At 35.8% G+C, this 15795-nt stretch overlaps 1 protein-coding gene across 4 annotated transcripts in view; it reads right to left on the minus strand.

The window, feature by feature from the left end:
* Positions 1 to 468: 468 nt before the first annotated feature.
* Positions 469 to 15795, minus strand: part of ACVR2A (activin A receptor type 2A) — an 88299-nt gene continuing 72972 nt past the window's right edge. For 2 of the 4 annotated variants that reach the window (XM_030801011.1, XM_030801009.1), the window contains 6 exons: positions 14404 to 14547; positions 13240 to 13385; positions 11473 to 11587; positions 8713 to 8851; positions 5677 to 5807; positions 469 to 4765 (listed from right to left, as the gene is read on the minus strand). In XM_030801011.1, the coding sequence (XP_030656871.1) occupies positions 4571 to 4765; positions 5677 to 5807; positions 8713 to 8851; positions 11473 to 11587; positions 13240 to 13385; positions 14404 to 14547 (870 nt within the window). In that variant the 3' untranslated portion in view covers positions 469 to 4570. Of the gene's footprint in view, positions 5808 to 8712; positions 8852 to 11472; positions 11588 to 13239; positions 13386 to 14403; positions 14548 to 15795 lie in introns of all 4 variants that reach the window. The other 2 variants (XM_030801008.1, XM_030801010.1) reach the window with 1 other exon arrangement.

The raw sequence follows: 15795 nt of genomic DNA on the forward strand, positions 1-15795 counted from the left end.
TCATTGGCTACATAAGAGCTACAGAAGATCCATCAATAACCAAGTATACAGACTGTAAGACTAAGTACCAATTGAGGTAAACATGAAACCGTTATAAAGCAAATTAAAAAAATACATTAGGAAAAGTTACACAAATGAAGTATATGCCTATTATGTTCCCGAGGCATTTCTGTGGGGAGGAACAGTGTTGATGGCCTTTCCATATTCCCTCATACAAAAAGGCTAAAATCTGTTCGCAAGAATTTTGAGCTAACTTCGTCTCTTAAATTGCTTAAACTGTCATCAATAAAAACAAATCTGAAAAACTCTAAAAAGCAGTTCAAGAATAATGTAAACTTATACATATAGCTTATTTTCTTCATTTACTAGAGGAGGAAAAATAGAACCAAAAAAAACGCATGAACTCTGAGGTAATCAGACTGAAAAGCAGGTGAAGGAGGAATATTTCACTGTGTTTTTACATCTGTGTTCCCTCCAAGTGGCCCACCAGAAACAGAATTCTTGTTAAAATGACTGATTCTCATGCATGTGAAAGGCTCTGGGGAATAAATACCTGTTTGGTCCAAACTTACTGTATCATAATGCTGTATATGTTGAAAACATAATACGTTTTGCAGAAAACACTTTAAGAAACACCTCAGTCTTTCTGTAGTTTCCATGCATATATCCATCATGGTTCGCATTCTCATCCTCATCTGGCTTAGAAAGCAATTCAGTTTCTTTCAGACCACCATAACTTAAGTGCTGCCCCATCCTTCACCTTTACCCTAGAAAATCTGAGAATCCATTGGTGTGTACTGTGTGACACAATGCCAGCAAGCCTCTGGCTTCCTAATAAATACTGGCAGGACCAACACACATACTTTCATGGGAATATAATCTGTTTAGATGATAATAGAGGGAAATGCCATAATTAACAAATCTCCCTTCACTCACCACTGTCCTCGTTCTTGCAGTTGTCAAGGTGTAAGCCTCACTATAAGTTACAAAGTTACCACTCCCCTCTTTAAGAACACATAGCTAAAGAAAAACTGCATATGCAAATCATACCATATTCATTTTTTTATTTAACTTGGGGATGGAATGGGGCTAGCATACATTTTATTTGTACAATATTTAACAATCACTTATCCAAGGTGGGGTTTTATGGGGATTTTAAGCTTTCTGTTAAATACTTGCAGAAAAAATAGCAAGTACGATTTGACAGTAGTACAATAACCTGTGCCCAAAACACAAGAAATACAGAGTAAAGCGAAAATAACTGCTTACCAATATTCTCAGAGGTAACAAATGGGATATGGGTTGAGACTGCATAAAAAACGTACTGCTGGTTGAATATCTGAGGTAAATGAAGTTCAATCAAGATGCTACTTGTATCATTTTGCCCATAAATTGATAAATAATTTTATGCATATCATACCAAATGTTCCTAAAAAGTAATCTTTCAAAAAAGTATAAAAGAGAAACTGGAAAGTATCTGTGATGAAGCTTCTTTCTTTAAAAAAAAAAAAAAAAAAAAAAACCAGTAATCAGTTCATTCCACTAAACCACCATCTGGCCATGGTTTTTTTTCCCCTACCACCTGCATTTTACTTAAATGTAGCTGTTACTTAGGGGTGAGGAAACGCGACAGAAGAGATTCTTTTTAAATTTCATGATACGATTCTATTTTAAATTCCAAAGGTGTTGGTTTTTTTCCTGATTGTATTTTCAAAACATCACCATGAAAGATAGTGCAAGTTCATGGGACTAACAATCGTGAGGCACAGTCTCTTTTTCTGGAATTCACAAGGTACCTAGAATTCAAACAAGAATCACACATCACATGCTAAAAAAACTTCTAGCATCTAAAATACATACAAGAGCTGTGCAGGGCATAGACTTCAAATAAAGCCGAACACTGGTTAATCCATCAGTCCTATGGCAAGTTGATCATAAAGCATTCCTTATGCGGAGATCTGGGCAAGGTAAAGAGTATAAGTTAGAGCAGCAGCAGTTCTGATGGGTATCAGAAAGGCAAAATACAAGACAAGTCATGAGGAGCACCATACACATGAGGAAAGAGTTATTTGGGGGGTCTCAGTTTGCCCCAAAATAGATCACCATTTTTCTCATTCTTTGATCTTTTTTTTTCCAGTATCTCTAGCTCAAACTTTCTGTTAACTTGCCGACTCTGCACTGACTGTAAACCAAACACTAAATACCCTGCAAAAGAAAGTTTTAACAAGACTAGGTATAAGGACAGGTAGTCACTGGAACATTCTTATTTTACTGCTTATAAAAAGTTTTTCTATTAATAACAGTTCTCAAAAGAATACAAGTTTTAAAATTGGTTAGCTACAGTTAAATACAATACCCAGGATTTCTAAAAATTTTTTCTAACTGGAAAACATTTTATATTGTGAATAACTGGGTTTAAAAATTTTATCTCTAGTACATAAGCCAAACATTCATCATAATATCCCTTCTTTATTTTTGATTTAAAAAGAAAGTTAAATGTTCACAACAGGTAGAAATTCATCTTCAGGAAATTAATGATTTTCTTCTATGCACATTCTCAATATTTTCCCTTCTTGATTAGTTTTTAAATGGAAGCAAAACCAGATCAAGAAATTGAGAGACCAAGTACTTTGTGAAATAAAGAGGTGAATTCAACATTGAAAAGGGAATTGCTAGGAATACAATGAATGAGACCATGGGGACACACGTGACGGTTCTGAATGGCCTGCAGCACACATGCTATTACTCTTCTTTTCCTCCCTGCTTAAAGTCTGTTGACCTATGTATTGTTTATAAATAACATAATTTACTATTCCCAGAGATGACGTACATATATGTAAAATGTAGTGTACTGTGTGGTTAAACCACCATTTGAAGACAACACATTCACAGGGAGCTCCTGACAGTGACATGTAAAAAATTCTTTTATAAAATTAACATGGATTTTAAAATGACCCGACAGAAAGACACAGCATAATACTGGCTATTTGTTGATTGGTAATCTGGAAATTCAGGAAATTAATGTTTTACTTTGGCCTGTATAAATTTGAGGAAGAATCCAATTGTATTCTAACGTAATATTGTTTTGAAAAGCACTTTAGCACCTGCCTACCATCAATTCCATTTTCTTAGCAAGGATAAGGCATGAACTATCCTAAATTAATATCAGTGTTAGTTGTAAAAGCAATTTTGGGGAGGAGGCTAGGCTATGCTACCTATATCAACATTGGTTATCTCTAAATGTCATTGCATATTTTAAGTTATACGTTTAATTTGTTATCCCTGATTTGTTTTAAAGCAGTAACATCTGAAATCTGCTTAAAGTTTAATATCTCTATCTTAGGATAATTCTTTACATATCACAGACATCAAATATTACTCTGACAAGATGGCACCAAGCAGAAGTATAGTGATAAAGTTACAAGTCTCAAAGCAGACAGTGAGGAATTCTGGGTAACGACACTTCCTGAGGTGATCCTAAAACAGTGATAAAGAATGTCCCACACACTGTTTGGTGAAAAGAAATACACTACAATTTTACATATATAAATAGAAAAAACTCTATTTTAAAAGATAAAATGAAGAGCTTTCCAGTGTCACAGCTCACTTAAAAAAAATTTTAAATCATGCTTTAAATTTTCAAATATTCCCCAAACACAGCACACCTAAAAAAAATACTTAGGTAAGTATGCAAATTTTGGGAACTGGATATAAGATGGGGCTTTAAAACATGGGAAGAAGGGGGAAATGACACCATCTTTTCAAAAAACAGCACTTTTTTTCCCTACATTACAAGCCAGCACAAGAAATGCTAAAACACTGCTTTACGAATGGCCACTTACTGTTGGCACTAAGCATAGCTTACCTTTTTTTCCTTAAATAACACAGTGAATTTGTTACAAAACACGGATCGATTTATTATTCAAATTTTGTTAGTGTTTTCAATTTTATAATTTAGCAACCGTGGAACTGAGGTATACCTTGTTGAGGGAGGTTAAAGTAATGCTTGGAAGCCTCTTTACTGTACCCCACTTTGATGACTTTATGTACACAGAACAGCAGCACACTAAACATTCACAAGCTGTGTCATATTGGCATTACAATAGTCATTTATAGAAACAACAACAGCAAATGCAATAAAAACAAGTTACCCTTTTTAAAATCTCAAATGAAAAGTTTTTGATTTAAAAAAAATAGCAGTAGTTCATTTAAGGAATTAGTGTCTTCTGACAGACATTAAGAAATCTGATGTCAGTTTTCAAACACTCCATTAGCCAGGTCCAAAAGATCCTTGATTTGGAGAGGGCTACATTCTTCATGTACACTTTTTCAAAAGTTTCTTTATAGAGTTTGCAAGGTTTCTCTTCAGTCTCATGTCCTTCACATCTGTGCTGTCGGCAATGCAGTAAGTCTCCCAGAGCAACATCTTTCAACAAAGGGTCTTCCTTCTTAACATTTCCAAGAGACGTCCTACTCATTTTACACAGAAGATGAAACAGTAAGCAGTTTCGTCAGCTTAGCAGCTCCAGTTCAGAGTCCCATTTCTTAGTGTGCACAGATGGCGCAACCATCATAGACTAGATTCTTTGGGAGGAAAGTCAACATTTGTCACCATTGTGACCACTGTTACAATGTCCTCTGTGGTAATAATATTTGTTAGTCTCTGCATCTGGGTAATTCTTTCACCTACACATCCAGCTGACAACCTGGCTTCTGCGTCGTGATCCCAACATTCTTCAATGGTTTCACACAGCATTGCCATTCCCTAAAAGGAGAAAAACATAAACGCCACAGCAATTTTTGTTTTCTATTAGGAAACAGAATAAAATTTTCATGAAGAAATGGCTATTTTTCTGGGTCAAGTTTCTGTCAACATTCACTTTTATTGACTATCGTGTGCAGAATCATAAAGAAAAGCACAAAGAGAACTTTTTTTTTAAGCATGAGACTATCACAAGAGGAATTTTTAACTCCAAAAAAAAATCTCTATCCCTTGTTCATAACCCAGGTCATTTCAATGCTAACCCTTCAACTGGACTCAAAAATCAAGGATAAAGGGGACCTACCAATTTTTATTGTTTTCTTAGTTAATATCAGCATTTCTATCTTACAATTAAGCAGAAGATCAGAAAGCCACCCTTGAGATTTCTCTACCTGGTTTTAGCCATGTTTCTAGTTATATTTAGACCAAAATAACCAGGGCAATACTGTTGTGTGCCTGGTCTCTAGTTTTAAAGCACTCTTAAGACTTGAAAGTCTTCTCTAAGCTTAAATCAAAAGGCTACAACAAACTCCCATGGAGAGGAGAAAACCTGGTGCTTCATAAACTTTTTTAAATGTTACCATATTGGAAGTGGTCATCAGCAAAGTCACCCAACTATCCACAGGTTCCGAGTCTGGCATGCCTTTTCCCTGGGAAACTTTCTAAAATAGATGACACAAAAATCTGCACAGGACCACTGAGACAAAAGCCCTCTAAAGCTCTATAACTTTACAATCACCTTCAGGGGTATACAGACATAGCCCTAATTCTGCCTCTAGAACTCTAGAATATCCTGTGTGAAGATCACCTCCCAGAAAATGCTTGCAGAAGAAAGAGAAATGTGCAGAGATAAAGAATTCCTCTGAAAAGTGTTTTATTGGAATTTCAAATGAAAAGCTAACTGGATAACTTACAGCATGTTTCTGCCAATAATCTCTTAAAACAGGCCTCTTTTTTTTATGCACAACAACTTCCTGCATGTCTTCAAGAGATGGATGCTGGCCAATTTCCTCCTCAAATGGCAACATGTATTCATCTACAGGTCCTGAAAAGTAAGAAAAGTAAAATAAATCATTTTCATTAAAATCCTCCTGACTTTCAAACTGGTACAAACTTTCTAAAATATACTGTCACCTTTTCCCAACTGTTTACCTGCTATGAGGACAGAAGAGAAACAGACTCTCAACTGTACTTATACCACAGTGTGACCAAACTAATGTATGGGAAATGAAAAGGTCTATAATTTGGCATATAATTCCCTTAAAGATTGTATAAGGAGCTTTCTTATCTAGGTATAAGGGATGCCTATTTCCATCTGCACAGAGGACATAAGGAACAATCAGTATTTGTAAATTAAGGTTATATAATATCCCTTTAAGGTACCCAGTCCTTACAATTCAGATCAGAATGTTAACAGTGGTGCTTCCATCTCTGGAGGCTCTAGGTTCAATCTATTACAACCATGTTTATTCTATGGCATATCCAAACCCCCTGTATGCCCCACATGAGGAATTATGCACCTCAGAGTCATACCTCTTCTCTACACTCCCTCACAACAGCTGCCAAAAAGTACGTTTATATTTTAGAAAAATCACAAACAGGCTCTCCAACTAGGGGTCCCAACAAGTCAGGATGTGCCTTCATAGACAAGATTAAACAACATAAATAATTCCTTTATTCTTAGGCCTACTCAGATAAATAGAAAATTGTATCTAGGAGTTAATAGTAACTAACATCCAGTAAGCACCTATCCTGATCAGGAACTTTACATATATTACTTACTTCACAGGGTTAAGATGGCAGTACCTCTATTTACTGATAAGAAGCTCAGAAAAGTTACATAATTTGCACAAAGACATACAGCTGTTAAACCGTAGAGCTGGAATTGAACCCAACTCTGAATAACTCTGAAGTCTGGTTTTAATCACTGGATTGCCTTCCTTTGACAGACAGAGGTCACCACTGAGCAATATCAGTGACCAGACAGATGTATGTGTGCATAAACACAAATTTTGTGAAGCTCTTGAAATGCACTAAATACTCCTGGATTGAATACAATGAATCATAAAGGGGTCATCTAACTTAACCCTCTTCAAATATAAGATTTATGGCTGGACAGCTGGTCTCTGCTTGAGCACTTCCAGTGACAAAGTACTGACATTCTAAGGTGTCTATTCAACACTTATGTGGTGTACAGGCCAGCAACACTGCTGTCAACTGGTAGCTTAGCTTTTAAGAAATGTAGACTCTCAGGCTTCAACCCAGACCTACTGAGTCAGAATCTAAATTTTAAACAAGATTCCTAAGAATCTGGTATGACACATTAAAGTTTGAGAATTTAACAAACAAGTAACTATCAACAAATGCGAAAGCGCCTACTTTAGCAATCAATGCTCACACTATTCTCTCTACCCCAATTTCTGACTTAACAATTGGGTTCTGACTTAAGAGTCACAAATGCCTGACTCTGAAATTATTATATGGCATTTAAGAAAAGTCAGTATCTAGCCTTTTCTTTTTCCAAAAGAACTTCTCTGAAACCTCTCTTCCCCATAAACAAAGCAATTTCTCCCCTAAACTCCTAAAACACATGCTTGTATTTCTTAAGTATTGCACTAACCCAGAAACATTTATTGAATACCTATGTACCGGGGAATGGGCTAGACAACTCACACTTAACTTACTCTAGAGTTAATTGTCCAGGATATATTTTATTGCCCTAACTGTATATTACTTGAGAATAGAGTCTTGTGTCTCCTAAATTACTTAATCCAATGATTTGTTATGGAGGGTTCATATTAATAAAGTTCTTATAAAATATATTTTCCTATAACTAATCTGCCATCTAATCTACTTCTGCTTCCATAAATGCACATCATAAATGTAATTCCTCTTAGAGTCAAAACACTCTGAATTCTTACTCTTCTTCCTAAAGACTTCTAAAATTATTCCACAATTGCTTCAACTTTTCTTGGGTTTGGCATTGACTCCCAAGCCAATCCCTCAATCCTGGAAGAATGCCTATAGAGTGCCCATTTCTGAGCACTCTATTAAATTCCCTTTAATAGTACCCCATATAGAATTTCATATTCCAGTGGCAGTCTGTCCTACAATGAGAGCCTATTACAGTACTCAGAAAACAAAATATTGTTAGTAACATAGGTTACGTTGGTTATAACATAAAATATTCACAATTTCTTCTATGGTCTTTGACAATCATAGGAAGTTTTTAAGCAATTATAAATTAAAACTTAAACAGATCAAGCTCATTTACATCTGTTTAAGAGTTTAGCAGTCGGCAAGTCTGCCTTATATTATTCAAAACAAAAAATGCTGCAACATACTTGAAGACAGAGTAAAGACCTTATGAAGGAGTACTAAAGACAGAGTGCTTGAAACACTATAGTTCTGTCACACTGGAAATATTGTCTGAAAATTTACCCAGAAAAATAAATAAATAAAAGCAAATATCTGTAAGACTTGAACATGGACTTCAATAACAAAAACAAGTAATAGAAACCCTTTAACCTGGGGGGCAGGACCCATATGACCTTAAAGCAGACCGCTCCCTTTGTCTGGATCAGAGTTTCAAATCTAGGTTTCATCATTCACCAGTTTGAGGCTAAAGTAGGCAAACTACTTAATTTCTCTGCATCTCAATTTCCTCATAGGTAAAGCATAATAACTACCTCTGAAGCCGTTTTAGGAAATAGCCTTAGGGCATGTGAAATGTCCAGCAACATAGCTAGTAATGGTAAAGGATCAACACATAGCAATTCCTTTCCTCTCCTACCCCACCCACTGCTCCTCTGCCTCCTGAATTCTCTACCATCTCTTGGAGTCAATTAAAAAAAAACCGTACTTTAAAATATTACCTTGGAGTGTATCATCCCTTTTCATACATGTGTGGTAGGCATATATATCTTTTTTAAAAATATTTTTTCCCTTACCATCTGCAGCAGTACAGCGAGAAGCCAGTTCCCATAGGACTAATCCCATGGCGTACATATCTATTCTCAAAAATGCATCCCTTTGGAAGTTTATAGCACCCTCTAATACCTCTGGAGCCATATACCTCCGGGTACCAACCTGAAAAAGATGTTAAAAGCAAAGAGTACTCATTCATTAACTTTATAAACTAACACTGTATGATTTTGTAAGATGAATCAAAACCAAATGTGGTCTATTACCAGGGTAAGGTATACAGCCTATAGCGTATAAATAGATCCTTTCTGCATATACTTAAAAAATATATCAACAGACATTATGCTGGTACAGACTTAGAAGTTTTTACCTTTCTGGATGTAATCACAAGAAACTGAACCAATTGTCAGCTGGGAGAAGGATGCTGCATACTTTTCAATTGTACCTTTGCATACTGTTTGAAATGTAGCTTTTAAAAAAAAAACTTTTGAGGTCGTTTCTCTGTATTAAAAAAAACTAATAAAATGTTGTAAAAAGAATTAGCTAAGTAAAGGACAGACTGACATTAAAAAGTTCTATCTGTACAAAATCTATGTATTTGTTTATTCATAAATTCTTCTGTCCTTGAGTCCTTTATTTATATCTGTCCCCAACAATTTGGTATTTCTTAGTACTGTAACTATGGTTACTAAGCTAGTACAGCTAGCTTTGGTTGGTGCTTGACAACATTCATATATGAATGCTTAAAAATATTTGTGAGATCGCTGGGTACATCACAACATACTTGTGATGTATTAGAACTAGAGAGTAGTCTAGATATTGGTACGTCCATAACGCTCCATCCTTAGGTGGCTATAATCTCTAGACTAAAAGTTGGGCAATTTATGCAAATACACATGTAAAGATTTTTTTTAAGAATAAAGACAGATCACTAAGACTAAAGTTCAAGGAGAACACATTAAAGGGAAAAGTGGCTCTACTTTTAAAAAATTTACTACTCTGAATAATTATTTTAATTGTGCTATCAGTGAGTGTTTCCCTAAAGCCTACTTTTCTCTTACAGGTAAATGTATGCCATCCAAAGTACCTACCTCTTTTATTGTAAGATTATGGTTTATTTACCATGTTGACATAAAATGTTCCCTCTTTTATATGTGTTCTTTGTACTATATAAAATGTGCAATAACATGCAAGTCCTTCCAAATATTTCTGAAATTTTCTGGTCCATGAAATCTAAACTCAAGGAGTCATTACTGTAAGCCAATAATTTTTAACTAATCATAGAACCCAATTGTGAAGGAGTTAAAAATATGACATGAATGAGTCACAAATTTTTTTTCTCAAAAAATGAGGGAGGACTTATGGGGTACCAAATTAAGAATATGTTCCCAGAACTTAGTCTTATGATAGTCAATCATTCATTTAGCTTAGAAGTTTGTCCTCAGGCTTCCTACACAATCTTGGTAGTATTCTTCACAAAATTGCCTCCATTCCCATATACATTTGCAGTCAACTTTTCTAGAGCTATATGGCTACTGACCATTACCCCAAACTACATTCTTAAACGGTTAGTCAATATTGCCAAAATTTGTGGTGCCATGACTGCTTAAAAACGTGTCCTCAGGAACCAATAGGATATGCTGGGGAAAAGAAACCTAAGAATTAGTTGGCCAAATAATTTACATGATACGAAAGATGAAGAAATGATAATGTTGAAGGCCTGAATAATTTAGCTTTGTAGAAAATGTCACCTTTTAGGTTGAACTGGTTCCCCTGATTAAAAGGTGATCTTGGCTGGGCGTGGTGGCTCACGCCTATAATCCCAGCACTTTGGGAGGCCGAGGTGGGAGGATCACTTGAGGTCAGGAGCTCGATACAAGCCTGGCCAACTTGGTGAAACCTCATCTCCACTAAAAATACAAACATGAGCTGGGCATGGTGGTGCATGCGTGTAATCCCAGCTACTAGGAAGCTGACCCAGGAGAATCACTTGAACTTGGAAGGCAGAGGCTGCAGTGAGCCAAGATCATGCCACTGCACTCCAGCCTGGGTGACAGAGTGAGGCTCTGTCTCAAAAAAATAAATAAATAAATAAAAATAAAAGGTGATCTTGTAGGAATGAAAACACCTTTTCCAGCCTCAAAGTTTCTGAGAATAAAATGTATGGATAATGTTCTTTTCCCTTGTGGCCTTCCTAGAGGTTCCCATTACTAAGATCTCTGTGCACATGGATGTATACAGAGGTGTGAAGAGTTACCTAATTCAGGGGTTTACAAGTGCTCTGGACTCTGCAGAGAATTTGGAGAAAAGCCATCAAGTTGATTAAAGAAGTTAATGAAGCAATAAACAAGAAGAAGCAATAAACTATTATTGCATGGGAAAATGGACAGGGAATCTTAATACACTGTAGTAAGGATAGTGACTAATTATTCTTCCACTCTTCTTAAGATGGTGAAAGAACCAACAGACTTAAACTACTGAGTTCACACGAAGAATTCCCTAAGAATGAGGTCTGTTAAAAGGTGTTGGATTATTCTTTGATCAATTTTTCAAAAAGAATCCTATGACGTGTGTCTAAGGGTTGCTTTAGGAAGTGATTGATCTAAACCACCTGAGTCCTCTACCATCATACGAAAATGTCTTCCTCAGAAACTTTAACACATAACTCTATTAGATGCTGATTTAAACACCACAACAATTTTAGACTAATTCAGTCCTGACATGCCATTCTAAGAAAATATGGGACAAGTTTATTTTTTCTTACATTTTATAATCATCATCCTTACCTGTCCATGGGTATCGCCTGCAGACTTGCCAGCCTCAAATTTTAAGGCCAACCCAAAGTCAGCAATGCAAGCTGTCAGGTTGTTTTTCAACAGCACATTTTTACTTTTGATGTCCCTTGCAAATAAAAAGAGTATTCAAATTAAGTTTACACTAGTTACCTTTTTAAATTTTTTATTGAAAGCAGAAAAGAGGGGGAATATGTACACTATGAAAAAATAGTTACTTAAAATTATGAAATACAGAGAAAGGGAGAGAGAAAAAGCTCAGAGCCCCATGCAGCCTTAAACACAAGAGCACAGTGACAAACGCCTATTCATAACATGGACAAGAAGAAGGAATCCTACCTATAAAGCAGTTATATAAAAATCTGCCATGCCAAGAAGATATGTTATCTATGTCACCCACCTACCAATCACAAAACTACTGTTTTTTAAGATAATATCTGGGTTCTTACTTGCAAACTCCCATAGAAACTGAAATTTTAAACCGAAATGAAGAAATTTCTAAAAAATAGCTGAATTGGGGCCTTCTGCTTATTGGTAGAGACCTACATTTTAGAATAATCCCTTATTATAGAGGTTCTTATATTCTTCCACCTGGTTGTAGAAAAGCATCTTATGGAATGAGTAACAGAAACTTTTTACCATAAACATACACTGCTCTAGCTAGATCCTGGTGTTCTGAAAAGGGTAACAGTTTAAAGGCAGTAAGATATCCTCTTCTACACACCTGTCTCAACTGGCTCATCCTAGAAATTACTACACCCCAGTTAAATACATCTACGCCATGACTAGTGGTTAAATTTATGTACAGACATATAGACCAAGAATGGGATACTGAAAGTACAAGTAGACACTCCCAAATGCTATAAAAGCCAATCGGTCTTAGTTTGAAAAGACTTTCAGGCCCTTTTCTTAATAACTTTGGGGGTCCTTAAGGATTAATTCCCTATGTGACCAGGTAGGGCAAGGGAAAATCGAAGACGAGGCCAATAGACTGCATGTAAGAAAGTGAGAAGAAAGAGTTATTTCTGAGGTAGACGTCATTTAAAGTTTGCAAAATCAGAACCTAAATTAGAGGCTGACTTACAATAATGCCTCCCAGCAACCTAAAACATCACCTGGTGGCACTCAGCTAAGTATCTGTTCCGTGAATCAGTTAATGCCTACTTTTAAAACAACCATCCTTAAATTGAACACGAGACAACAAATTGAATCCCACATTCAAGAAAATTAAATACATGACAAACTGAATTCCATGTTTACGACACAATCATTTTTCCTTTTGGGGGCACGACAACTGTTGGGTCTAAGTACTATTTCTTCACTGGACAACTGTTTAAGTGATGCCTCCCTCTACGACTTGGCTCAGGGTAAAGATAATAAGGTCATTCAAAAAACAAGGAAGACATTCAAAGTGTCTCCTTCATTACGTGCCCTTGGATAATAATCCCTATAGATAAATCATGTTTTGAGGTAAAACAAATGTCTTTTTCCTTTGAGATCGAGAAAATATAGTTTATTTTCAATCATGCTTTCAGAAATGAGATTAAGTAGATCATTAAACTTTACCAATAATGTTAACATATACATTATCCAAAATACTTCCTGGCCAATCTCAAAGCTAATTTTAAAAAACAAATGAAAATCGACTGTCTTATAAAGCATGAATGCATAACAAAGGAAAAATTAAAATTTACCCAGGGGCTTAAAAGTTTAGTGAATATATACTCAATTATCTGGGAAAACAATATAACTTTAGTCTACCTGTGAGATATGGCAGGTTTGTGGCCATCTTTTAGGCCAGGTATATCCTCATGTAAATACGCCAATCCTCTAGCCATGGTTTCTGCAATATGACACAGTTCATTCCAAGAGACCACATTAGCCTTAAGAAAGTCTGATAGTGAACCCTAAAAAAAGAGGGAAAAAAAGAAACTTATGTTCTTGACAAGGGCCATATGTATAAGGAGACTTTTCTGTTTACCTATAAGAGGTTGTGGAAGGCAGCATATCTTTCCTTTCAGGGAAAAATAATATCCAAGAAACAATCTTTCTGGAATGGTTCAAATTTCCTTCCATTTCACATTAATAAACATTTGACCAGAAAGAAATACCAAAGCTTTAAACTTTTGTTAACAAGAACAGTCAATTTCCACCAATCTATAGGACAAGCTTGTTTTTTTTTAAAGACTAGTTGAAAATCTAAGGTTCTAGAAAATATTTTAAAAGTTAAAATATCCTGACTATAGAGTTGTTATATCATGGGACTAGCAGAACACAAAATAACAACATAAAATAACAACTAATATATAGAATATTCCTCTAGATTATTGTTGTCCTTTAGGTCAAGATAAGAGAAGTAAAAGAACCACTTATATTTCACAATGATGAAACCAATTACCAAAAACATAATTTCCTACTTCATTAATGGTACTTTCACACTGACTCTAAAAGTAGAAAAACTGAGGAAAACTAGCAATTATGTTTTGGTGATAATTACCCTGCAAGTTAGTGACAGATCAAAGATCAGATAAATTTCCTGACTCTGGTTTTGTCACTAAGCAAGACTGATTAAAACTGAAAAAAATGGTTCACGTAATCAAAATGAATTGTAAATGGTAAATGAATATTACTAAGCATTACCTATACTAAAATAAATATTTGTAAGAGTAATTACAACACAAGAAATAAGGAACAAAAGGGTGGTTTATATGAGTAGCGTTTTAGGTTAAAAAGTTGCCAACTTTGCTCTTTTATTAAAATAAACTACCTTTTAAAACATTTTTATTCAAGAATGATTTTTATTTTCAGGTTAAATATTAATCAACTATAAGATGTCTCGAAAAATAACTCTGAGGGATTTATAGCCAGCATTAGGTAGGCAGGCCAACTCAGACTTTACTAAAGTAAAACGTTAAGTAGTTTTACCTTTTCATGAAATGCTGTGATCAGCCAAAGATCCACATCAACACTGGTGCCTCGTTTTTCTGCACCAATGAACTGTAATATGTTCTCATGCTTCATTCCAGGCAAACTGTAGACTTCGTATTCATTTTGCCATGACTGTTTGTCCTAGAGTCAAAAAGAAAGAATAGTAAGAACACAAGGAATACAGGTTTAATAAACCATGCCTAAGAGATTACTCAAATAAGTTCCAAAGTAAAACAAAACAAAAAAGTATTAAAAAATTTTTTGTTCTGTTTTGTAATAAGAAAAAGCTCTGACAATAGGTTAACTAAATGCCCTGTCCATCCCCTCAAAACGTACTTTGCTGTGTTTCTAGTTTACAAACACAGAAGTTGATCCGAAATGCTGCATTCTGTATCTTACAATGGCAACACGTAAATTACTGTAAGTATCACATTGTAATTTCATCATGGTGTGAAGTTACTTGTGGTACTATTCAGACTAATCTCTTGAAAGATGAAATTCCGGCAGAATGACTTCCTCTAAATGGAAAACTTCTTATTTTCAAAAACTAACATAATATCAAACATCCTTCAAAAAATGTTCAGCATACCCTATAAAGTCTATGAGAAAGCAAGGGGCAAAGATATGCAGTGCAATAATTTAAGACACCATATATTCATTTGTGCCTGCAAGCAATCCATGTCTACTAAGTATCCACTTACAAAAGATTAGCTTCTTTTCACTACTAAAAGACAGTGAGAAGCACTATGGCATAATGCTTAGAAACCCTGGCCGGGCGCGCCTGTAATCCCAGCACTTTGGGAGGCCGAGGCGGGCGGATCACGAGGTCAGGAGATCGAGACCATCCTGGCTAACATAGTGAAACCCCGTCTCTACTAAAAAAAATACAAAAAATTAGCCAGGCGAGATGGCGGGCGCCTGTAGTCCCAGCTACTCAGGAGGCTGAGGCAGGAGAATGGCGTGAACCCCGGGGGGCGGAGCCTGCAGTGAGCCGAGATCGCGCCACTGCACTCCAGCCTGGGCGACAGCGAGACTCTGTCTCAAAAAAAAGAAAGAAACCCTTAGAAACTCTCTGCTTCCAAACTGTCCAAACTTAAATCCTGGCTCTCCCACTAACCTCTGGCAAGTTACACAATCCTTCAGTGTCCTCATTAAGTAGAACAGGCATTGTAGTGTCTGTCTTATAGAACTGTTGTATTATATGTTGCCTTTTATGTACATGTGGGTAATATACGTAACACATATTAGTGAGTACTCATATATGTAAAACACCCCTACCTGACCCAATAAAAGCATAAAATGTTAGCTACTGTTGTTGCTGTTGTTGGGCCTAAGTTAATATCATCCAAATGCCTTTCTCTGATCTTTATGCTTCCTTACACATGGAAA

This window comes from Nomascus leucogenys, chromosome 20 (genome assembly GCF_006542625.1).
Source record: "Nomascus leucogenys isolate Asia chromosome 20, Asia_NLE_v1, whole genome shotgun sequence".
In the NCBI taxonomy this organism is placed as follows: Eukaryota; Metazoa; Chordata; class Mammalia; order Primates; family Hylobatidae; genus Nomascus; species Nomascus leucogenys.